The sequence below is a fragment of the Phyllostomus hastatus genome, unplaced genomic scaffold (genome assembly GCF_019186645.2).
Source record: "Phyllostomus hastatus isolate PE091 unplaced genomic scaffold, TTU_PhHast_1.1 phas_scaffold_46, whole genome shotgun sequence".
NCBI classification, from domain to species: domain Eukaryota; kingdom Metazoa; phylum Chordata; class Mammalia; order Chiroptera; family Phyllostomidae; genus Phyllostomus; species Phyllostomus hastatus.
In genome coordinates, this window is record NW_025334032.1 from 29,252,169 (window position 1) to 29,277,852 (window position 25,684).

A 25,684-nucleotide genomic window follows, 5' to 3' on the forward strand; every position below is an offset into this window, starting at 1 on the left:
CCAAGATTACTGAAATAGAAGGGGGAAAAAACTTGCCTTATTTTCACTGTAGTTAATGTCCACAAACGTTCATTAAGTGCGACTTTTTAAAAAAGTTTTACACTTTTATCTAGCAAGGGTAGTATACAATTTCACAAAGAATAAACTTCTTAATTTGAGGACTCCCAGAAGAGACTGTCAGTATAAGCGGTCTGACTTGGTTTTCAAATAATAGGTGAAATCTGATCCCTCTTGTGGCCAGTTCAAGTTGGTCTAGGAGCCCACTTACACTTATTTGTTGATACTGGATACTACTGGATCACACCAAATTAAAACAAGGATAATTTTCTATAAATTACACATTCAACTGGGATACACTGTTTTTGAACATGACAGAGACAAATTTTCATAGATCTAAATTATATTTAATCTATCCCTTGCAACTGAAATTCTTTTTATAAGAAAAAATAGAACTAATCCCAGCTAAAATCAAGTTCCTTAAGTAGTATCACTGTTTTCAATTTCTAATCAAACTTGTAATTTAAAAAAAGTTTTTATTCAGTAACCAAATAGTTAACATGATTTCGACATATTTCATTAAAAATACTTATAACTAATTTAATCTGTCTTTTTCTAAGCAAAATAAAAACTCAGAAAATACTTACATGAAGTTCAAGTATTTAACAAATAAATGCTTACTAATTTTTAAAATTCTACAAAGTGAGAATATTAATCTCTAGTTTTAAGTACATTTTTAATAAATATACATATTTGCAAAGGACTCTATCCCACTTTTGATTTATTCAACTAATATCAATATATAATAATTTAGCTTTGCTTTACAGATTTCTAAATCAGGAATAGAATCATAAATAAAAGGACTACAGAAAACCTTCTTAACTGTTAAGGGTTGTGTCCTATTTATATTTACCTGCATTTGTTAACATAATAACTGGCACATTAATCACTCAAAAAAAGTAGCTAAAATGACTATTTATTTATTGATAAAACAAAAATAAAACTTCCTTGGGATTCTAAATACTTCTGATAAGAAACAAAACAGAAGGAAAGAAAAAATATACTGCCAAATATTGTTTTTACAAATAATCACTGAGATTAAAGTTTTATTCAGAGAATTTGTTACTTTCCAGGGTGCTAAAAGATACGATTTTGTTCTACTTGTCCCTTGACACAATGAAAGTTAACTTTTCTTAATTATCCTAAGAAAAACCAGTCTAGGGATTATCCAACTGCAGTGTAATAAAATTGCTTCCAGGTGGAGATTCAGAGCTGAACATGAGCTTGAAATATGAAAACAGCAGTAGCTGTGGTACACAACAGCTTTTGTCAAAAGTAATGAATGCAGTCTTTAACTGGAACTTCATATGACTCTCCGAGTTTCTAATAACTCATCTAAAGCCAAAGCCACAATCACAATGCAGCAAACCTCTGAAGGAAAGTGCGGCAGGAGTCAAAAAACTGTGACAGTGACTCACAGATATACTTACAGATCCTCGGAGAAATAAAATTGGAACCCCAATTCCAAACATTTCTCCTAAGACACTGATGGCAGATAATAGCTGGAATGCTTGTGGCCCCAAGTCCTGTGGCACATCATCTGAGTCATCAATGGATAAGCAATGATCCAATCTAAATACAAATAGTATGTTAGAAGGCTTAGCTAAAGCATGTACCGTTAGAAACAAAAAGATTTAATACTTAGCCAAGTAAAAAAATATCTCAAATGTACCAACTGCTTCAGAAGCTACAAATAAAGTTCATTACAGCCAAGAGTATGTAAAGTATGTAAAACATGAAATACAGACAATAACATAGCATCACGGCTATGTTATACTGGTAGTACTCAACCCCAGTGCCCTCGAATCCAAGTTTCACAGGAGGTACCTCAGACCAAAGACAGAGGAAAAAGAAGTTCAAGCAGTCTGAGAGCAGAATTACAGCTTGAAGTGCTCACATTACTGATTATATAACTACTGGATCTCAGTGTTTGGTTATGGTAAAAGGAAAGGTCTGGTGCCAAAAAAATGTTTTTAACTTAAAAACAAATCACCTATGCAATACATTTTTAGTTTAACTCTAATGACTGTAAAATATGACACAGAGACTATCATTTAAGTCATTTTTAGAAGTTAAATTCCTAAGCCATCCTTCAGGCAGATTTGAAATTATCATTAATACAAATGTGAATCCTTTAAAGCAGGCTGAGAACAAAAGGGCTCCTTAGAGAAAATCAATTACCTGATGCTGTCCCACTACCCAATTCAATTGCTTTCTTTATAATAAATATCTTTGAAATAGCAATAATATATTCATTATTTCAGATATAATATGTTTAGGGGGAAAAAGACTATGTTTAGGTTTATTATCCTAACTTCTTTAGCAGGATATTTATTTCATTAATTTCCTTTTCTAATATAAGTATTTAAATTCCCTCAAAGTACCACCTATGCTAAATTTTATAAGTATTCATGTATGTTATTGTAATTATCACAAAGTTTTAAAAATGTTTTAATTTTCAGTTGGATATTTTCTTTGATCAATGAGTTATTTTAAAGTGTTATTTGCAATTTCAGAATGAATGAGAATGTGTTTATCCTCCAACTGCTTCTAATTCAACTGCATTCTGAAGAAAATGTGGTGTGTTTGACTCCAACCACTGAAAGCTTTTGAGATATGGTACAGTCTAGTACAGGGGTCACAAAACTTTTCAATAAAGGGTCAAAGAGTAAATAGTTTAGGCTTTGCCAGCTGTACAGGCTCTATGTCGCAGCTACTCAGCTCGATTCTGCAAAACAGCCACAGAAAACATATAAACAAAGGGCACAGCTGTGTCCCAAGAAAACCTTAATCACAAACACAGGCAGCAAGTGTGGTCCACAGGCACAGTCTGCCAGCCCCTGCTCTAACACATAGCCGATTTTCTATATTCCATGTACGTGTAAGAAATACAGTCTCTAATTCAGTGCTACTCAGCTGGTGCGCTGCCAATGGATACAGGTTTGCCAGAAGGTTAATCACTCAGACCATAGTGTTCTGGGCAGCACTGAGACTGAACTAGCCTCAGGTGCTGTACAGGTATCATCACTAACTGGGTGGGCATGAAGAAAGACGTTTGAGATACATTGTTCTAACTGCTTGGTGCAAGGTTGTATATATGATGTATCTGATAAATCAAATTTGCTTCTATGTTGACCAAATTTTCAACAGCTTACTAATTTTTCGATTGCCTAACCTACCAACAACTAAAAATTTATATCACACTCTTCTACTTTGACAGTATATTTATTGATTTCTTCCAGCTATTCTGTCAATTTGAGCTTTATACATTTGTAGAGTTGTTTTTTTTTTAAGGTACAAAGACCAAGCCCATCGCCTTGGTGAAGGAACCATCTGTTACTACAGAGAGAACATCTCCATCCTTGTAACACTCGGTTTGTCTAATAGGAATACAACTACCACACCTAGGTACACAGTTCATTCAACTAGGTATACCATTTGTTTTTGTTTTTGTTTTTGTTTTTGAATCCATATAGTGCAGTGAAATTAACTGTAGGTCTCTGGGTATGTAAAGTTTTACAAATGTAAACACATCCATGAAGTCTCCTGCATTGACTCATCAGCTACCCACACAATAGCTACCACAACCACAATCAGGACACGAAATAAGTCCATCACAGCAAAATACCCCCTCAGGAGATTCCTTTGTAATGACACCTTCCCGCTCCCTGGAACCTCTGACAACCACTGATCTTTTCTTTATCCCTACAGTATAGTCTTTTTTTAAAAAAGGATTTTATTTATTAGAGAGAAAGGAAGAGAGGGAGAAAGAGAGGCAGAGAAACATCAACATGCATGAGAAATATCAGTCACCTCTCGCACACCCCCAAACAGGGATTTGGCCCACAACCCAGTCATGTGCCCCGACTGGGAATTGAACCAGCAGCCTTTCAGTTCATAGGTCAGCACTCAATCCAGTGAGCTAAACCAACCAGGGCCCTACAGGATAGTCTTATGTCAGAGAGAGTACCATATAAATGGAATCACACTATAGAAATGGCATTATTTCTTCTTGTAAATGTTAGTATACTTTGCTGTTGAAACCATTTGGGCTAGGGAATTTACTTTCACAGGTTTTGAACAAGGATCCAATGTCCTTAACAGCTAGAAATTATTCAGGTTATCTATTGTATTCCACTGTAGCTAAGTTTCGTTAGCTTGAGGTTATCAGGAATTACTCCATTTCATCTAAATTATTAAATGTACATGCACTGAGTTATTCATAGTGCTTCCTTATTACCCTTTAATGTCTGCTGGGTCTGTAGTGAAATTCCTTTTATTCCTGATATTGGTAATGTGTCTCCTTCTTTTTGATAGAAGTTTCTGTCACTTTTATTGACATGTTCAAATAATGAACCTTGGACATCATTGGTTTTCTCTATTGCTTTTCAACTGTCTATTTCATTGACTCACACTCTCACCTCTCTTATTTCCTTCTTTCTGCTTCCTTTTAGCTTACTTTGCTCTTATTTGCTTCTGAAGGTAGAGGCTTAATTACTGATTGGAAACTTTTCTTCTGTTAGAGTATGTAATGCTCTAAATTTCCCTGTAAGTATTTCTTTAGCAGTGTATCATATATTTTACATTTTCATTTCATTGAGTTCAAATACTTTCTGATTTACCCTGAGAATTCCTCTTTGACTCATGAATTATTAGTAGTGTGTTAATTTCCAAGTGCTCAGAGACTTCCCTGTTATTTTGTTACTGATTTCTAGTTTCATTCCACTATAGCCAGAAAACATACTCTATGAATACAATTCTTTCTGACCCAAAAAGGTCCCTATTTGTGAACATTACATCGGCACCTGAAAAGATTGTGTATTCTGCTGCAGTTGGGTGGAGAGGTCTATAAAAGTTAATTAGGCCCAGTCTGTTGATAGTCCTGTTCATTTCTCCTATAACCTTACTGATTTTGTCTAACAGTTCTATTAATTACTGAGATAAGATGTTGAAGTCACCAACTGTAATTATGGATTTCTCTATTTCTACTTCCAATTCTCAGTTCTTTTGTTAAATATATACACACTTGGGATTATGTGTTCTTGGATATGATAACTAATTTTATGGGTCAACTCAGCTACACTCTGGCACCCAGTTGCTGGGTCCAGGGCTAATGTAGATGTTGCTATAAAGGTATTTTGTAGATATGATTAATATTTACAATCAGCTGCTTTGAATAAAGGAGATTGCCCTTAATAATGTGAGGGGTCTCATCCAATCAGAGGAAGGCCTGAAAGAGCAAAGACCGAGGTTTGCAGGAGAACAAGGAATTGTGACTCAAGACTGTTAACACAGAAATCCTGCCCAACTTTCCAGCCTGCCAGCTTGCCAATCCCACAACTACATGAGCAACTTCCTTAAATATTTTCTGTGTGTGTGTGTGTGTGTGTGTGTGTGTGTTTCTCTGGAGAACCATGATTGATACAGTTGATCATCATGTAATGTCCTTATTTATCTCTGATTATATTGTTTCTCCCAAATCTCCATTGTCTGATATTAAAACAACTCCATCTTGTTTCCATTAGTGTTTTCATGGTATTAGTTTTATTCTTTTATTTTTTAATCCTCACCCAAGGATATTTTATATTATCTATTTTAGAGAAAGAGGAAGGGGGAAGAGAGAGAGAGAAACATCAAAGTGAGAGAGAAATGTTGATTGGTTGCCTCCCATATGCACCCGTACGGGGGATCAAACCTGAAACCTAGGCATGTGTGCTGACCGGGAATCAAACGCACAACATTTCTGGTGCAGGGACAACGTTCCAACCAACTGAGCCACCTGGCCAGGGCTATCCTTTTATTTTTTACCTTACCCATATACCTGCGGTAGATTTCTTATGGACAGCATATAGTAGGGTCATATTTTTAAACCAATCCTAATAATGTCTACTTTAAATGGTATTTTAGATCATTTACATTTAATGTAACTATTGATATGTTTAGATTTAGGCCTTACACTTTATTATTTTGTCTTTTTATAAGGCAAAATACTCTAATATTGTTTGCTTTGTTTTCTAAATAAATTTTGTATTTTGTTTTAAAAAACTGTACTACATACCATTCACCAAAAATTCAACTAAGAAGTATTTGCAAAAAGGAAGAGAAAGAGACTTTCAGAATGTCCATCTAGGAGAAATCTTTACCTGAACTTGCAATTATCACAGCATTTTTCAGTTCCCATAATACCCACGGAGGCCTTTCGTAGTTGTTTGTCTTCAAAATGAGACAAGATGATTCTACCCAAGAGAAAATTTAAAATTAAATAAAAGAACAAAAACATATATGTTAAATTCATTGCTGAAAATAATGAGGCAAAATCATCATTAATTGGTTCACTTGGGACCTCATTATCTGGTTTTGGTTTACTGAGGCAAAAAGGAAATTTGCCTTAAAAATTCAGCACATGTGCAATATCAACAAAATATCCTTTCTAAATATTTCTAATTATTTTCCAAAATGTTTTTCTTAGAAGACCACCACCCATAAGTCTGTGTGATCAATTGATGTAAAATAAGTGATACGTACTGTCGCCTACATCTGCTGGAACGAAGATATTTTTCCATCTTTGCCACCATCTTTAATTTGTATAATCGAAACGTTTCCTTTTGTATCTCATTAAGGCACTGCCTGTCAAAAATGTCATAGGAATATGTAAAATTGCATTAGTGATTTTTTTTATTTACTTACTGTTTATTTTTCATAACCTATAACTTCAAACCCTCTCAAGATACAGAACATTTCTATCATTCCAGAAAATTATGTGCCTCTTCCTAGTCAGTGCCCCTCACAGGGGCAAGTATTTTTCTGATTTTTTATGAAAATTATTTTTCAAAGAATTCTACCTGTTTCCAAGCATCAATTTTCTAGCTGTCTTTGAAAAAAAATTTTATAAACCCTAAAGTTATTCATTTTGAATCAATTCATCAAATCAATTCATTTTGATTTATAGGCTACATGCTTTTTGGCAATCTTTCAGCTATATATGAACTTCCACCTTTTCCCAGTTAAAGGTTACTCTTTATTTTAATTTATTTTATATGAAAAACTAAAAGCATCTATGTAAGGAATACTGAAAAAGGCTCATGATGCAAATATGAGCCTAGATTCCTGTTAGCTCTTCAGAGGGTTTCTCAGCCCTCTGAAACTGTCTCTTGTATCACAGGATGTAATGGGACACCAGTAAAGTATCAGAATTAAGTTCCCTCCTCAGACAACTATAACTGATGTTTTTCCCATATTATTAAATTACTTAAAATGGTTAAATAACTCTACAGAACGTGTGTCTGTTTTAAAGTTCATGCTATAACTCATCCTGTTTACATTGGCTGCTGTGGAGAAATTGTATGAATATATTAAATGATGACAATCTCCCAAACAGCCTTACATATCTTCCAAAGAATAAACGTAAGTCTGAGCTGAATACAGTGCAGGTATTTCAAAAGAAAACAATGATTTACCTGTAAGATCTAGGTGATACTACTGATCATCATCAAAACAGACCCCACCTATGTGTACTTTGACTATCCAAACTTCTGCTTGATAAAAATACCTCTGTACAATTCTCAAGGATGACACCAACAGGGAATCCAGTTCAGTGACTTCTGGAAAGTCTGAACACACAAATGATCTCTTATTCAAAAACATTTTCACCATCCGACACCACTTACCACACTCCCATGTACAGGCATACCTTGGAGATATTGCGAGTTCAATTCCAGGCCACCGCAATAAAGTGAGTATCACAATAAAGTAAGTTGTAATCTTTTTGCTAGTGGAGGGTCTTGCTTTCAATTTTGTAAAAAGCACAACATCTGAGAAGCGCAATGAGGGGAAGTGCAATAAAATGAGGTATGCCTGTCGTCTCCTGAAAGCCTCTTCCAGCGGCTGACTCGAGTCCCAGGTCAGCACCCCACCTCATCCTGCCTGGATAGTGGGCTAAAAATTGGCTCTTTTTCTGCTGTAGTTTGTTTATTCAGCTCACCTCCTTCTCAGAAGAATGAAGAAAACAAATGCCTACACTCTAAAAACAAAACCCTCTCTTATATTTGGTTTAGATGATCTACATTAGCTAATCTTCTCAGTGTGACATATTTGAGAAAAAACTGCAAGTCTCTACCACCAGATCAAATAAATATTTATTTTTCTTTTGGGACTATTACAATAACTAAGTACAAAATTCTACAGAATAAAAACAAGTTGAAAAAGAAGGAAATTTCTAAAAATATCATAAATAGGAATCGGTTGGAGCCAGTGGAAGATTTATTAAATTGAAATTAATTTGCAAATTATTTCATTAAAAATTACAATAACTATTGAGTCTGATTAAAATAATAGCAAATGCAGACACTGGGACTTTGCCAATGGTTTGGCTTCTGCCATAAGAAATATAAAGTTAATAAAAAAAGGAAAAAATATAAAATTACACATTTACAGAGATGACTGAACAAGTTTACTCTCTCACAGGATTCTGGCATAGTACAGACTCAAAACATCTGGTGAATTACAGTGACCTTTTTAGGTGGGAACCACCAACTCCATTTACTCTAAAACTTTTTATTTGTCTAATAGAAGAAGTCTGTCACCAGCATAACACAGACGCATCCTCAAGCCTTACTGGTCTTTTTCATCCTGATTAATCTTAGTTTTATTTCCTGAAGCGGGGATACCAAGAACAACCTGTCTATACTAAAGACTCAAGTATGGGTTTTCCGGCACCACTGTTTTAATACTAATCACTGTTGCTTCCTGTAAATCTTAATGAGAAATCCACTTAAAGCATCTTTGGAGACCCAGAAAACCAGGAACTATCTCTGTTGATAAGTCAGCAAAGCCACAATATACCACTGAGGCCAAGCCTTCACCACCTTCAGCACAGTGCCCAAATAAAATGAGAACTGATAAGAATCAACTCAGGTTTCATACAAACCCAAACTTAGTAGCAGCATGCAGAGCTGTGTTCTACGCCAAATATTTTAAATCAGTTATTAAAAACTTTACACAAACACTAGTGTCAAATAGAAAATAATAACTGTTATATTTAAGAGGATGGTTTTATTAACCCTGTGTTAAGAAACAAAAGTTACTGACTGCTCTTAAAAGGAAGAGCTTAAAATTTATAGCAAACATTTTTCACCTAACTAATCCCCAATTCTTCTTTCGGATCTCAGTTTATCCTGTCCCTTCCTGAGCAAGGACTGACCTGACCTCCTCAACGTGGCAAACACACACTCCATTATGTACTCAATGCAACTTTCCTTCATTGCACTTACCAAAACTGTAATTTTATACATATTTGCATGGTCTTTTTTTAAAAAAACCTTCTAATTATTGAAATTGTCAAGAAGAGAACAGTAAAATAAACCCTAATATCCATACTTACACGGTTCTGTGATTACGGGACCTAGGTTACATTTCCAGTATAGTCTTGACTTAGCTAATTCTTCACACTAAGGAATGGCTGAAACAGGTCGTCTCCTCTAGGTGGCAGCACTCACCACAAGTGTTCTTAGATGTCCTCTGTTCTGTTTTGTTTTAAATGCACTTAAATACATTACTTGAAATGCTGGATGCTGCCTCAAATGCTCTCAAAGCGTATATGAAAAGAAAGAAAAGAATCTACAAGCTTGAAATGCGTGCTTTTACCTATTTAGGTTCATGTCTGCTGGAGCCCAGAGGACGTGACAGGAACTGGGAAGCCCGTCCCGGCCAGCTCTGCCCATCTCCTGGTAATAGGACTCCATTTCCTTGGGAGCACCGTAGTGAATGATCCTGCGGACATCGGCTTTATTGATGCCCATTCCAAAGGCAACGGTAGCTACAACACACTGCGAATAAGTAATGACACAGTCTGACAAACATTCGGCAGAACGAAAATCTTACATTTTTACCTTTTAATAAGGATGGGTAGTTCATCAACTTAAATCCTCAGCATGAAACTGAATTTAATATAATTTCAACCAATCACTTATAGAGTAAAAGATTACCTGCCCAATTTACAGATTACAGATTAATGACCATCAAATAGGGTTTCTGTTTTCTCTTTATGAAAACTAGCAAATAAAGTGGCTCCTTTCCTATAAGTACAAGACATGAAAGAGGCTCGTAAAAGAACTATTACATTAAGTGAGACTTTTGTGTTGTTATGAAGCTTCAAGAACCCTCGCCTGGCTGCACAGTTCCTTAGTGTTTCCTAGCACTGTTCTAAGATGAAAGGGAGTGTCTCATTACAGATGGTAAAATAAAACAAATACATCTCTGCATCTTTAAAAGGATAAAATAGCTAATATATATCAGTATACCGGGATGAATATTTACATAATTGAAGAAGTTTCAGGGAAGAATTAATGAAAAGAACACAAAAAAACTAAACAAAAAATTTTTTTTAAAGTATTAACAGTAAAAATACAAGAAGTTGTGCAAGAAAAGTAACTATAATACACTACATGGCTTAGCAATAAAAACATTTACAGAGCAATGATTATGTATATGTATAAAATTTGAATATATATATTATCTAATCAAATTTTAATACTAATATTAGGGAGGAAAGGGGATTCAAAATATATAAATAGATTAAAGGATATGAAAGAAAACTGAACTTTCATCTTTTATGGGAAGTCAATAGATAAGGCCTAAAACTAATAAACAGATTTAAAAAAAAAAACTAAGTAGTAGCAGCACAAGCAAATGATTGCAAGATATAGCAGTAAACACCAAAAGCACACACTAAAAGAGTCGGAACAGGAAATGAAAGTGCAGAAGGAATGAGAGGCTGATGCTTTTCACTGTAGAACTATTCAGTTCTTCATGTACGTGCATAACTGATAAAAACTAAAGTGCCTTTTAAAAATGTGTTAATATGGACCAACAGTAGCCAAAAATGGAAGGAAGACAGAAAAAGAAAATGCTGAACAAATCAAAGGAAGTACAATAAAGATGAGAGGAAAGTAAATATAGGAATGGAAATATATTAAGAAAAAGCTCTGAGTGAATAAGGCTAGGCCATTTTGCTATATTTAAGAGTGAATAAGCAACATAATTCTAATTTTCTTTTTTAAATGTTATTTCTTATTCAGTTTTTCTAGTTTTATTGAGATACATCTGACATATAACATTGTGTAAGTTTAAGATGTATAATGTAATGATTCCATATACATACATTTTGTGAAATGACTACCACAGAAAGGTTACTTAACACATTCATCATCTCACATAGTTACCATTTATTTGTGTGTGTGTAGAGAACTTTTAAGATTTAATTGTCATAATATAATATAACTATTCTTAGATGAAACCAACATATTTTCTCAGGTGTAAATAAAGATATTCTGTCCCCAATTAATTCACAACCTCATTCCAGAAAGGGAAGGAATTCAAGCCTTCTTGAAAAGGCAAATAAAATACAAAAGGACATAAAACTAAAAAGTTTAAAAGCAAAAATGAATGATCATAGACTAAAAATCCAAATCTACATCCAAAAGTGGTTAGGTTTGGTTATGAATAATCAGAAGGAAATTTTTTTTCCTAAAATTATAAAATGGAAACTGCTGACATTCTAAGAATCACTCCATCTAAGACATTAAGAACCGGAAGGTGAGCTAGGAAGGTGAGCTGTACTTTTGGGCTCATAGTAAAGCATAACCAACTGTAAAAAGACAGGAGTGTGAATATCTAGAATTCTGTGCACATACATACTCAGTAGGCAAGAGATAAATGTGCAATGGCAAGTAATCAATACCAAGAGCACCAGACCATTCTAAATATATGAGGAAATGTATTTTCATCATCTTGAGAGGGTCTCTGAGAACTTTCAATTCATGTGTGAAGCTTTAGAGTCATTTGTAACAGCAAAGAAGGAGTGCCCTGGCCAGCTGTCAGACACAGCAGAAACCCTGATGCCAGCCTAGGGTGACACAATCAATATTCATCTATTAATTTTCATAATGTAGATGAAAATTTGTGGCATCCTGCCATAAAAAGGAAGACTGCAACAGCACAAACGTACATGTGCCTTTCTCGATATTAGGTGTAATTAGTGATCGCTGTTAAGGTTTTTACAGCCATTATTTCAAAGTAATGTTTCATGAAGCTGTGTATTGGCAGGAAGCCCAGATGTACCCAACAAGTCCCCCATCACAACATATTATAGATAAAGTTTGTACTCTCTCGTGTCCTCAGGAGATGTTTCTACCTAAATGAGTAATTAGTAATGAAGCATAATTGATGAAATCATTGGTCAGTTAATGGTTCAAACATGGATAGTTAAGATTCAGTAAGCAGCAGCTAAAACACTTTACCTGATCATTTTCAAGCTCCTGAGATGAGCAAATAAAAATATAAGCATTTGAGAAGGTGGGTAGAATCTCTATTCCAAGCAGCTGTGACAGCTGTTTGTGTCTTTGAGGAAGAAGGAGGAGAACGGATGCTTTCAGACAGCAGTACACTGCAGCGCCACAATGCACTGTGGGTTTTACAGGCAGTGCATGCAAACCAGCCCCGAGCTACGCTGTTTCAACAGCACGGTCTGGGGTGGTTAACAACTACCTATGATAGGGAGGGCTGCAGAGAGAGGAAATGGATGACCTGATGCAGAGAAACAGGCAAAGCAGAAGTTCATCTCAGCTTGAGAGGAGGACCGGTCCACAGGCTTATAGTGAAAGCGTGTGGATATGACGTTCGCAGTGTGAAGCTGTGGATTTAAACCTACTAACGTGGCTTGAATTCAAATCTCCCCCAATGTTCCTCATGGACACCCAGATTTCCAGTCATCACAAATTAAAGTTAGTACATAACTACAATCACGACTAGAATCTCAGCTGTAGCACTTCACAGGAACTTCATCGATACCCTTTCTTTAGTTCTTCTCCTTCAAATCAAACCTACTCAGTGCTGCCAGTCTCCTGTTCCCATATAACTATTCTCTTGCTCAAAAACACAGAACAGTCTGCCACAATGGCTTTCAAACTCCACTCTACGGAGCTCTGGGGCATCATAAGATAAGATACCCAGGGGGACTGTCTTAGAGATAACGAGGTTCTTGGACCTCTTTCTCCCTCACATCAACTTCAGAAGAATTATTCTACTTTAACCTGTCTTACGTGTTAGATAAAAATTAATTTAAATGAAAAATTGTAAGACTGAAATAGTCTGGACAAGCTAGAGGCACATCCCACCAATTCCGGCCTGCCTTTTTGTAAGCGTTAAGGCCCTTTAAAAGCTGGCCAGCCAATCCACTCAGCCTTCCCCTGAGTCTCTAACAGTTCCTTCCTGCCTTCACGCCTTCACTGCAAGCCCTTCTTCCTCCACACGCCCCTTCTCTCTGACCACTGCAACTACTCACAACTCCCTGCACTCTCGTATCACAGTGCTCTGCACATGCCAGTCCTTCTTCCTGGAATTCTATAACCAATTCCTTGACCCTTTTCACCTACTGGCCTTTCACACTCGACAAACTTCTATGCAGTTGCTCAGACTCTACTCCAACTGCTTTTTCCTGGGTGACCATCCCTTTACACAACCTACAGAGAGAGCTAACATCTCCTTCTCTGTGCACCTAAGCACAGAGCATTATGTACATTATGTACAGGCTGCTATTTATACTAGTCTGCAATAGTTTCTTCACATAGCTATCTCCCACATTATACTATGATTCCATTTATCAGAAGAACTGTTTCATGCTCGATACAAAGAAGGTACTTAAGAAAGATTTGGTAAATAAATAGAGAAACATCTGTTTGCACTATGGGGATGATGAATCTTCACCTGAATTTCATCTCTCATGAAGCTATGATGAACCTCCTTCCTTGAGCTAATGTCCATGCCTGCATGGTATGCTCCACAGGCTAAATTCAGTTTCCTAAGTTCGGCTGTAACTTGTTCCGTCATTTTTCTGGTAGGACAATAGATGATAGTTGGACCTTCAAATTCCCAGGTAGAACTAAAGAAAAAAGAACATAAGAACAAACATATACATATATTTGCCTTATTTTAGTTTACCTTATTTAATTTTCCCTTTTAAATTTTTAATTTAATTCCATTTTAATTAAAGTTTAAATTTAGATTTTTCTTTTAGTAAAAGACTTGAAGGAGAAAGCATACAGAATACAGTGATATATTCACATAAAAATCTAAGACATGAGGGCAAGTCAAATGTGGAAATGACTTCTGTTAACCCCAAACACTTCTGACTTAGTTTTTGTTTAAATTAAATTTAAAACCAGAGACAAGTTTGTTTATTTAAGCGGAAGCTGTGATAAAAACTTAGAAATAATTAGAAATGCAGTTTGCATACTTTTAGAAACACAAAGCACTGGTTTAACCATTAGTCTTCATTTACATAAGGTAAGTAAATATTTACACAGGAGAATAAATAAAATTTGTATTATATTATTCTTATTCTCTTTTGTGATCATAAAATTGAGTTTCTGTGTTTACGGATAAAGCAAAAACTTTCTTGTAATATTAAAAGATCACTTTTATAGTTCAAAGTAGTAATCTTAAGACTATGATTGTTATAGAAAACATCTATTAGAAAGTCTGTTTTAGAAACCTGTGCTTATTTATTAGAAGTGTAAATGATGGTTTCCATAGACCTTATTTAATTCCTTAATATATTCATTTCCATAAATACATTCACTTGTACTCATTTAATGAATATAAAAACTGTACTAGTTTAGATTTAAGAAAAGTTATTTAATTTCTAATACATTTGCCCTTTGATATAATTTCAAGTTTAATAATCTATTTTAAAATATACTTACACATTGGCTAAAAGATACATGTGCACAAATATTTACAGCACAACTATAATAGTGAAAAATAATCTAAATCTTCATCATTATATACATTCAACTGTAAAATACTAAGCAAACATTAAAAAATTAAAGTTATATAAAACCTTTAAGAAGGACTATGGCAAAGTCTTAAAAACATAAATCAAGGGGAAAAATTAGTAACTGAAATGAGTCTCACTCAATAATCTACTCAAAGCAATTTTTAATAGTGACCAAATGGGTTTCCATATCAAAAATTCACAGCAGGTAACTTCATGGAGCGAGAGAAAATATAAATTATTTTTTAATGTACAAAAATTTTACTTAAAAAACATGTTTAAGAAAAAAAATTGTTCACCAAAATGTGGATATTGTAATGCCCTATACACTAATACCCTAATTTTTTAAAAGCATATAAAAAGATAGCAAAGATACTTTAAATAAAAGGAAAAAACTGCAGTAAAAAAATGGATCCACTATGAAGCTACTTCTGTATAAACTTAATACAATGGAAACTAGGTGCATTATCAGCCCAGTACAGACACAGAACAATTTATGAAAGATGAATGACAAAATAAATACTAACAGTAATTATAACTGAGGAATGGGATTGGAAGAGTGAAGTATATTTCGACTTATATGTACATAAATTGTTCAAATTAATACCAAGACTATGTATCACTTTTTATATTTTTTAACAAGTAGAAAATACATTACAATTCGAACTTATATAGCAGAAAAATCAAGAGTAAAACGTTCTATTATAAAAGGATTCACTACTTTGCCAAGTGGTTTACTGAAGACTGCTGTTCCGTCACAACAACTTTCCAAGGGGGAAAAGCCTGTCTTCGGCTAACCATTACAGGAGGCTGGTGATAGGGGCTCATCTGTCTAATTTAAGTCTACCAGGAATACAGAAAGCAAGTAAGGTCACAGTGTAAGAAACATGTTACCTCCATGGGGGAAAAATGTGAACACTGATTTAAAAAATAGCAGAATTAAACGAAGGAGAGAAAATGGAAAGGAAAAGCAATAGTCCGATGTGTTAATTCCCTTCACCTCATTGCTCATTAGGAGGACAATTTCTTTCTATTTGCCTAAGATCTACAGAAACCTTCGACTCTCAGTGGTTCCCTGCTGCCATTACCCTTCTTGGAGGACTGGAAATTAGTGCAAAATCTTTCCTGATTTGCTTTCAGAACAACCACAGTCACATTAAATATCAAAATCTTGGATGGCCTTGAATGTTAGGGTATGGAGTCTGGTCTTCAGTCCACAGGAAAAGGGGGAGCTACCAGAAAGAACACCAAGATCTGGGGGTGTGCTTTGGGATGAGAAATCTGAAAACTGCATGTAGAGTGCAACAAGGAACACTGAGGAGCAGGAAGGTCCGTTAGGGGAGACTATAATAATCTGGGGTAAAAAATAATCAAGACTTCAATGAGCAGAATTGGCATAAAAGAAGAAAACATTCAAGATGCCAAAGAGGACAATGCTATTAGAAAGACAGGATGTCACAGTATCACAAAAAAAGAAGTAAATACTTTCAAAAAGGAGACAGTGGTTAGGGGACAGTGTCACAGAGACTGGGGGTAGTATGGACTGAAAAGGATCAGAGGTTCGTGAAGCAGATAGTGATCTGACTGAGGAGACTCTAGCCGAGATGAAAGGGCCTTCTTCAAGAGAAGGATTTCCGTTTGGAAAGGAAGGGAAGTGAAACACAAGAGTATTCGCTTCAGAGAAATCACTAGGACAGCCAGACCATTCAGAATGTGTTCAATACATTCTTGTTTTATTCTGAATATAGAACAGTCATCCAGTAGCAAATCTCACATTTAATCCTAGAGGCCCCCAAGAGGTATTATGAGGTTTCCTTAACCCAGAGAGGATCTTCTTTTCTTTTAATTCCTTTCTGAAAAAGAACACGCTAATGATGTTCTTAAACTCGATTTGGCTAGACTTATGTTGTGTTTGTATTGGTAGAACAAAGATTATTTCCATTTTTCTGACCTAAAAACACATTTCATAACATGAAAATTATAAGCTTTTCACTGAGCAGACAGATAAGGGAATAAGGCTGAAAAGCTTCTTAGCATTCCTAATAAAATGCCTTCTAACAAAATAAACAGGAAACAGTACTAGTGACAGTTTCTTCAGCTATAAAATGAAAACAGCATGTGGCGTGCGGCGCAGCTGTAAGGGTTAAACTAGCTCACCCGTGTAAAGCGCCCGTGGCAGTACTAGGCACACGCTAAAGGCTCAAGAGTGTTTACTATTAAGATGACTTGGAAAAATTCCCTGATACTCAAATTTTTCATACAATTAGTGAACTAGATAGAATTCAGATATGAGATTCCTTTGATTCTGTGGTTTACCTGTCAGTTATTAAGAGTGTATGTCCTGTTCAAGCAACAGTATGGAGCATAAAAATATTCAAGGAATACATTTCCTCAGAATTGACTTTCCTCTGTCCCTGCCTTGATTATATACCACCACAATTGACTTTAACCAAAGCTAAGTAGAATTTGATGTTAAATACACATTAGAAAGAAATAGTAAAAATATATTTAAAAAATATATACATATATATATATATATATTTTTTTAAGGAAATAGTTACCAAAATTTATCAACCATGAAATCCTTACCTTGTTGTTTGGACAAGAAACTGCTTCAGATCCTGAAGAATGTATCCTGTTTTTCGTCCAACTTCTAAATACAAGTTTGGTCTATCAAAACTAGTACAGGTAATCTGAGGATTCTTCAAGTTTAAGCAATGTACAATATCTTCCCGGATGGAGGAACTTGCAGTAGCAGTGAGAGCAACTATTGGAACCTGAATGAAGTACACCAATTTTTCAAAAAGGAGCGAGCACATTAAATCCTAAAAATTCCACCATCTTTTTAAAAATAAATTAATAGACTGGAAGGCAATGACAGGAGACACTGTGTTAAAAATGCAATTTTCAAATTATTTTTTAAGAAGAAGACCTTCCTGCTTATGTGTTTCTTGGCCTCTGAATACACTTACTTGTTTTAAAATCAGGAATCATTTAAATAATATACTAAATCCATTAACTACTGGCCAAGATGGAGGCATAGGTAGATCACTTCGCCTCCTCACTCAAAGACAGGAAGGATCACAACAAACTCAAAACAAAAAACAGCCAGAACTGCCAGAAAATCCAACTGTACAGAAGTCTGACAACCAATTTAAAGAAGAAATATTCATCCAAACAGGTAGGAGGGCCGCAGACGGGGAGCCAGGGAAGGGAGGACGCAGTGTGGTGGTGGCAAGGCGGCAAAAGCAGTGGTGGGTGGAACAGGCCATCCCGCATTCACGTGTGGCAGCTACGAACCTGTAGGGTCACCTGGGGAGCAAGCAATCCCAGCCCCAGGCTAGACCAGCCAGCCCAGAGTGCCAGCATGGGGAAAATAAAGCCTCATAACTTCTGTCTGTAAAAACCAGTGGGGGTTGGGATGGCAGAAGAAACTGCCTGTCTCTCAAGAGAGCCCATTTAAAGGGCCCACACAGTCCTAGAACACACCCAAACCCACCCACTCTGGGATTCAGCACCAGGGCAGCAGCTAGAAGGGTGTCAGCCACATACAGGAAGTGGGGGAAGTGACTAGAAACAGGGTGAGAGCAGAGCAGGCAACATAGTCCCCTCTCCGACCCCTGCCCCACACACAGTACCACAAAGCAGCAAAGCAGGTTTCCCCACCTTGGCAAATAACTAAAGTTCCATCCCTTACAACATAACAGCTGTGCCAAGACAGGGAGTCAAAGCAGCTCTGCCTAATACACAGAAGCAAACAAACATAGGGAGGCTGCCAAATTAAGGAGACTGAGAAATAGGGCCTAAATGAAAGAACAGATCGAAACTCCGGAAAAAGAACTAAGCAAAACAGAGATAGCAAACCTGTCAGATGCAAAGTTCAAAACACTGGTGATAAGGATGCTCAGAGAACTCATTCAGTACAGCAAATGCATAAGGGAAAAAAGGAAGGCTACGCTAAGTTTAACAATGAAAAACCCACAGGGAACCAACAGTGAAGGGAAGGAAGCTGAAGTTTAAATCAACGATTTGGAACAGAAGGAAGAAATAAAGAGTCAACCAGTACAGAATGAAGAAACAAGAATTCAAAAAAAAACAAGGAGAGAATAAGAAGACTCTGAGACATCTGCAAATGCGCCAACATTGGGATCCTACAGGTGCCAGAAGGCAAAGAGGAAGAGCAAGAAATTGAAAACTTATTTGAAAAACTAATGAGAAAACTTCCCTATTTTGGTGAAGGAAACGGACGTACAAGTCCAGGAAGCACAGAGAGTCCCAAACAAGCTGTACCCAAAGAAGGCCACACCAAGATTCATCACAATTAAAATGCCAAAGGTTAAAGATAGAATTGTATTTTTAAAAGATTTTTATTTATTTATTTATTATTTTTAGAGAGAGAGCAAGGGAGGGAAAGAGAGAGAGAGAAAGAAACATCAATTGTGGTTGTCTCTTGCACATCCCCTACCAGGGGTGGGGGCGACCTGGCCTGCAACCCAGGCATGTGCCCTGACTGGGAATCAAACTGGCAAACCCTTTGGTTCACAGGCCGCACTCAATCCACTGAGCTACACCAGCCAGGGCTAAAGATAGAATCTTAAAAGCAAGAGAAAATGAGACAGTTACCTACAAAGGAGTATCAGCTAATCTCTCAAAAGAAACTTTGCAGGCAAGAAAGGACTGGCAAGAAGTATTCAAAGTAACTAAAAGCAAGGACCTAGAACCAAGATTGCTCTATCCAGCAAAGCTTTCATTTAGAATGGAAGGGCCGATAAAGTGCTTCCCAGACAAGGTAAAGCTAAAGGAGTTCATCATCACCAAGCCCTTATTATACAAAATGTTAAAGGGACTTATTTAAGAAAAAGAAGAAGATCAAAACTATGAACAATAAAATGACAACAAACTTATAACTATCAACAACTTAATCTAAAAAAGCAAAATGAAACAAAATAAACAACTAGAACAGGAACAGAATCATAGAAATGGAGATCACATGGAGGTTATCAGCGGGGAGAATGGAGGAAAAGGTACATGGACTAAGAAGCAGAACTGATAGGCACAAAATAGACAGGGATATTAAGAATAGTATAGGAAATGGAGAAGCCAAAGAACTTATATGCAAAACTTATGGACATGAACTAAGGGTCAGGGGGTTAAGAGGCTACTGAGCAGAAGAGGGCAAAGAGGAAAACTAAATTGGGACAACTGTAATAGTATAATCAATAAAATATACTTAAAATAAATAAATCCATTAGATTTCAAACTGTAAGGTCTACCTTGTCTTATTAAGACTACTTATTAGCTATCTACCTCTCCCTTTATTAACATTCATTATATTATTTATACATAATATTTTTACATTCATTACATTATTTTTTACATTCATTATAATATTTATAATATTCATTATAATATTTTTAACATTCATTATATTATTTATAATCATGCTGATATAAATGGGAATATTGTTATGCCTTATTTTTAAAGGTCCTATTTGTTTTATTTTTAGAGAGAGGGAAAGAGAGGTAGAAAGAGAGGAAAAGAAACATCAATATCAGATAGAAACATCTATCAGTTGCCTCTTGCAAGCACTGGAACCAGGGATCGAACCTGCAACCCAGGCATGTGCCCTGACCCGAAATCAAACCAGCAACCTTTTGCTTTGCAGGATGATGCCCAACCAACTGAGACACACCAGCCAGGGCTTGCTATCTATGCCTTGTTTTTCTATTAATCTATAATTCACAAATTATAAACTGTTTCATTCATTGAAAATCTAACCATACAAAGCAATGAGGCTGTTTTTTTGTTGTTGTTGTCTCTGATTAAATAATTGGTTTATGGCTTCTCAGACCTAAAAGGAAAGCTCTCAGTGACCTGAATAACCTCTCTCCAGTTTTGCTAAGTTAATCATGCCATACTATAAATAAGAAAAATGCATAAAATGAAACATCTATTATTAATCAATTCCTTGAGCAACCTAGTCATGCTCTATTTTCAGGCTAGCAAAGGCTTTTTGACTGGATTAGCAGCCAAAACAACAGGCACAGCATGTACCAGGAAAAATATGAACGTGTAATCTTTCAGAAATCCGAAAGTAGGATAACAACATACATTCCAAAAAACTAGACTTAACGTTTTGTTCGTATTATCATAGGGAGTTATAATCCACTACGCTATTACTTCGTAATCAGAAAAAATGAACTAAGTCTAAAACTTGTTCCTAAATCATTAGCTATTGTATTCTAAGAATACAACTTTCTTAAAATATTCTTTTTCACCCACTACAAATACAGTAAACAATATCATAAAATAGCCCATAGATACACTTCATCTGCCTCAAAATTCAGTTAAGCAATTCTCTTGTAAGTGAAAATTTATGTGCAATTTGTGAAAAAGCACTTACAGACTTTGAAAACCAACTTATTAAAAACTATAAACTACTTTTACAATCAATATTGCTTTACTGAAAAATTATCTCAAAGCTCATGTAAAAAGTATCAAGTTTTGCAGTAGTTTTTCTTCTTTTAAGATTTTATTTATTTATTTGTAGAGGAGGAGGGAGAAAAAGGGAGAGAAACATCAATGTGTGGTTGCCTCTCATGTCCCCTCCAGTGGGGACCTGGCCCACAACTCAGGCATGTGGGCTGACTGGGAATCGAACCAGTGACCCCTTGCTTCACATGCCATTACTCAGTCCACTAAGCCACACGAGCCAGGGCTGGTAGTAGTTTTTTTAAATAGCAAAAAATGACCCTGTCCGGTGGCTCAGTCGGTTAGAGCCTCGTTCCCACACACCAAGGCTGCAGATTCAGTCCCTGGTCGGGGGCCATCCAAGAATCAACAAATGAGTGCATGAATAAGTAGGACAACAAATCAATGTTTCTCTCTCTCAAATCAATAAATAAAATTTTTGTAAATTTTAAATGTATCAAAATCAATTTGACCAGGTTATTGGCATTTTTGCATTCTTGATCCTGAAATTTTGTCAAATTATTCAAAAATGATAATTCCCAAATTAACTTCATTGATTTCTGGCTTACAATCAGACAGTTCTCTGAATTTAGAGAGTGCATGCCTAGCAACTTAGAGATGAATAGATCAGTTTAGTAAAAAGTTAGTTTCTCTAATCAAATATAAGGCTAAAAATAAGAGAAGTTTAAATATGAAGTATTCTTAGGACATGCACATTCCCACCCACATAACAACAAAGCATTTTCATTAATTTAAGTACCTTATGGGAACAATTTGTAAGTGCAGTAATAAAATACTTGCTGTTTAACTGCATATGCAGATAAAGAAAGTTTTCAGAATAAAAAAACTGTAAGAAAAAAGGGTTTGGTTTGTTTCTGAGTAATACATACATGAGTGGGTGGGTAATATACTTCTGAAAATGGGAAAATATGCATAAAACACGACACCTCTTGAAGAAGTTAATAGAAAAATCAGGCAAAATAGCAGCACATTGGTGAAAAAACTCTGGCTTAGAATCAGTTGTCTGAGTTCAAATCCTGCCTGTGCCACTAACCAGATGGGAGATTTTGAGCTGCTTGTTTCAGTATCTGACCTTTGGTTTCATCATCTATAAAATGGCTACAAATAATCACAACAATCTCGTAAAGTTATTGTGAAGACCAAATGAGATAAAACACATTATGTGCTGAACATAACTCATAGTACTCAGTAAGCACCCAAAAAGTTTCAGCTATTACTGTTATTGCAACGACTATAAAGAATTCTATACAAACTCCATGGGCACTACTCCCAGATTTACCACTGACTTTGGCAGGGGCTAAATTCTCCTAGCCTCAGTTTTTCCTTCAAAGTATGAGACAGACTTAGGCCAGTGTGGCTCAGTTGGGAGGAGCGTCATCCTGTAACTGAAAGGTTGCAGGTTTGATTCCCAGTCAGTGCACATACCTAGTTTGCAGGTTCAATCCCTGTTCCAGGCACGTACAGGAGGCAACCAATAGATGCTTCTATCTCCCATCAGTGTTTTTCTCTCTCCCCTCCTCTCTCTCTAAAAAGCAATAAAAAATGTCCTTGGGTGAAGATAAAAATATATATGAGACAGAGAGTGCTGCATGATGTTAGACTCTCTTCTAAAAAAAATTCCCACTTTGCCACTAGAAACTTCCTATTCGAGTGACATGCTAACAGTGAAAAAATTCACTACAAATTCAGTCTTTATGAATTCAGTCTTTTGTCTACAACATTCTAGAAAGTCACAGTTAAAAATGTTGCTTCCTCAAATAGAAAATGGAACAATGTAATAGAATATATGAAACTTCAGAAATGAATAGAATCTTTTTTCTTAGAAGCATGTTGTGCTGTACAACACTTAAAATTTATAAACTAGGGTGAAGCTTAAAAGTAACACACAGGTTGCTTATGAGAAAGGTGACCATGCATCCTAGTTTGCTGGCACACCCCCCAGTTTCTCCTGTCATCATGACACTATTAAGAGCTTACACTCTTTCATTGTCAAAAGTGAACTGGTTTGGAAGATAAATTCTACTGTCGCCTACTGTCACCTATATCAAGTTCTTAACTCATACAAATCTGATACTTGAAGCTGGCAAAAATTTGTTTCCTTGGTAATAAGTGTCAAGTGTTGTTAAAACAAGTAATAAATTATAAATTAATCTTGGATTATAAATTTAGGAATGGCAGTCACATACTTCAATGGTGCAGAACCTATAGATTTAGAGAATTATAAGCCTTCCACCTGCTTCTAAGTTTGGGTCACCTTGCTAATTCTAACTCTGTACTCCATAATACCAGGCTTCATTTATTCATTCATTCACTCATTCCAATTAGTTATTGAGTGTGTCCTATACACTGGTCTGTGTGAAAGGACCGGGGAGAAAGTAACAAAAAAACCCAACATGTCTGATGGATCTCATAATTCCTCGTACTTGAATTTTATAGAATTTTGAGAACGATGTAAAACTTTCTGCCTGGCTTCTCTTTCTTGAGACTCATTTTATCTGGTTCTGTCCAAACTGGAATCGAGTGCCAAACAGGTTAGTGATTCCTCTGCCATTTTTGAACTTACTGCAACAATGCGGTGTGAAGCACTGCAGGTTCACACCAGCTGTCCCACTGCAACAGCAACAGGAGGCAGAAAAAAGACACTGAGAACAGCGAAGAAAACGCCAGTCTCACAGCCGCCAGGCGGCATTTCCCACCACTTAGCTAGTAACAAGGAACAGGCATAGAGGACTTAATGGCATGGCCAGTGGCGTGGGGACTGACTGTGGGGCGGGGTGAGGCAGGGGACGGTAATGAGGGAAAAGGTGGGACAACTGTAATAGAATAAAAATAAAGAGATAATAATAAGATGAAAAGGGTTCATGAGAACACTAGGGAAAAAGATTTTCTCGGCCGCTGCTTCACAAACACTCTGTGCCAAAATGAATCATCCCAAGAAATGAAAAGGATCCAGTGGAGTCCAAAGCCAGACATGGTAAAAGACTTAACTCAACACTAAACGTGGTTCAGAGCTGCAAAGAATAGTCAAAACTCCTCTAACACTCCTGTAGAATCCTTCTAGAATCAAAGGCCTAGGAAAGGATTACAGAGAGCAATCTTCCTAGTTTCCAAAAGCTTACTTTAAAACCATTCTAAATTAATGCAAAGCAGTCAAGGTACCTGAGCCTTGTGACTTTCACCAAACAAAGATCTTCTTTTTCTATTATTACATGCACTATTAACAGAATTTATCTTTCTATATTATTTGTACTGTTTCATGTACCACTTCTTGTTTGTCACTATTGCTTTTATTTTTACAGGTATGAATTTAAACTCCAATTCTGGACTATGAGCTACTTTAGGGCAGAAACTATGTTTTATATTGCAAATTATTTGCTTCAGAAACCAGCAGTGTCCCACTGTGTAGCTACTGCCGAACCCCACTGCTCAGAGCACGTGTGAAAGAGTTACTTTCTGATTCTCAGCTTTCTCATCCAATTCATCTACTCATGTAACCAACTGTCTATGGGGCACCACTATGTGCCAGGCACTGTTCTAGATTCGTAAACCCAGTCCACCAAAAACTCCTCCCCACAAAGAATATTCTAGTGCGGACCTAAAGATGACAGACAAAATGAATGTTAGAGGCGAGGTTAATTGGAACTTTCTCACAAAACAGTGTTTCCGCAAAGACTGGAGCGAGGAGGGGATCACACCACATGAACTGCCTGGCGAAGAGTATTCAGGGACAGGGAAGAGCAGGAACAAAGCCCGAACACAGGAGCATGCCTGGCATGTTTGAAAATATCAAGGAAAACAGGGCGGCTGGGAACTGGCACATTAGGAGACAAATACCAGAGGGTGGGGTCACAGACACTGAGCTTGGCAGAGCTTACCGACGGGAATGCTGCCTTCAAGGAGCCCAAAGCCCTAAACGAATTTCTGAAGTCATGTCCCCACTCGGAAATACAGTGAGCCTCGTCCACAGCAATCAGAGTGATTCCTATAAAAAAAGAAAAGAAAGAAATTGGGACAATAAATTGAAGTTCAAAAACAAAGGGTATCTTCATCTAAATCAACATCGCCTTCTTCATTTAGAATATGTAAGTATCACAGAAAAAATACACGATTGAATCAAACCAATATTTGGTAAATAACATCAGGTAACACGAAAAATCACTATTGAGAAGAAGAGAAATAGCCCTGGCTGGCGTAGCTCAGTGGATTGAGTGCGGGCTGCAAACCAAAGTGTCGCAGGTTCGATTCCCAGTCAGGGCACATGCCTGGGTTGTAGGCCACAGCCCCCAGCAACCACACATTGATGTT

At 36.3% G+C, this 25,684-nt stretch overlaps 1 protein-coding gene across 3 annotated transcripts in view; it reads right to left on the bottom strand.

The window, feature by feature from the left end:
- The window catches only part of WRN (WRN RecQ like helicase), a 122,648-nt gene that overhangs the window by 34,463 nt on the left and 62,501 nt on the right, over positions 1-25,684 (bottom strand). For all 3 annotated transcript variants that reach the window (XM_045821508.1, XM_045821506.1, XM_045821507.1), the window contains 7 exons: positions 25,255-25,361; positions 17,477-17,664; positions 13,819-13,993; positions 9,700-9,881; positions 6,583-6,684; positions 6,201-6,293; positions 1,488-1,629 (listed from right to left, as the gene is read on the bottom strand). In XM_045821508.1, coding sequence (XP_045677464.1) covers positions 1,488-1,629; positions 6,201-6,293; positions 6,583-6,684; positions 9,700-9,881; positions 13,819-13,993; positions 17,477-17,664; positions 25,255-25,361 — 989 coding nt within the window. The remainder of the gene's footprint in view (positions 1-1,487; positions 1,630-6,200; positions 6,294-6,582; positions 6,685-9,699; positions 9,882-13,818; positions 13,994-17,476; positions 17,665-25,254; positions 25,362-25,684) is intronic.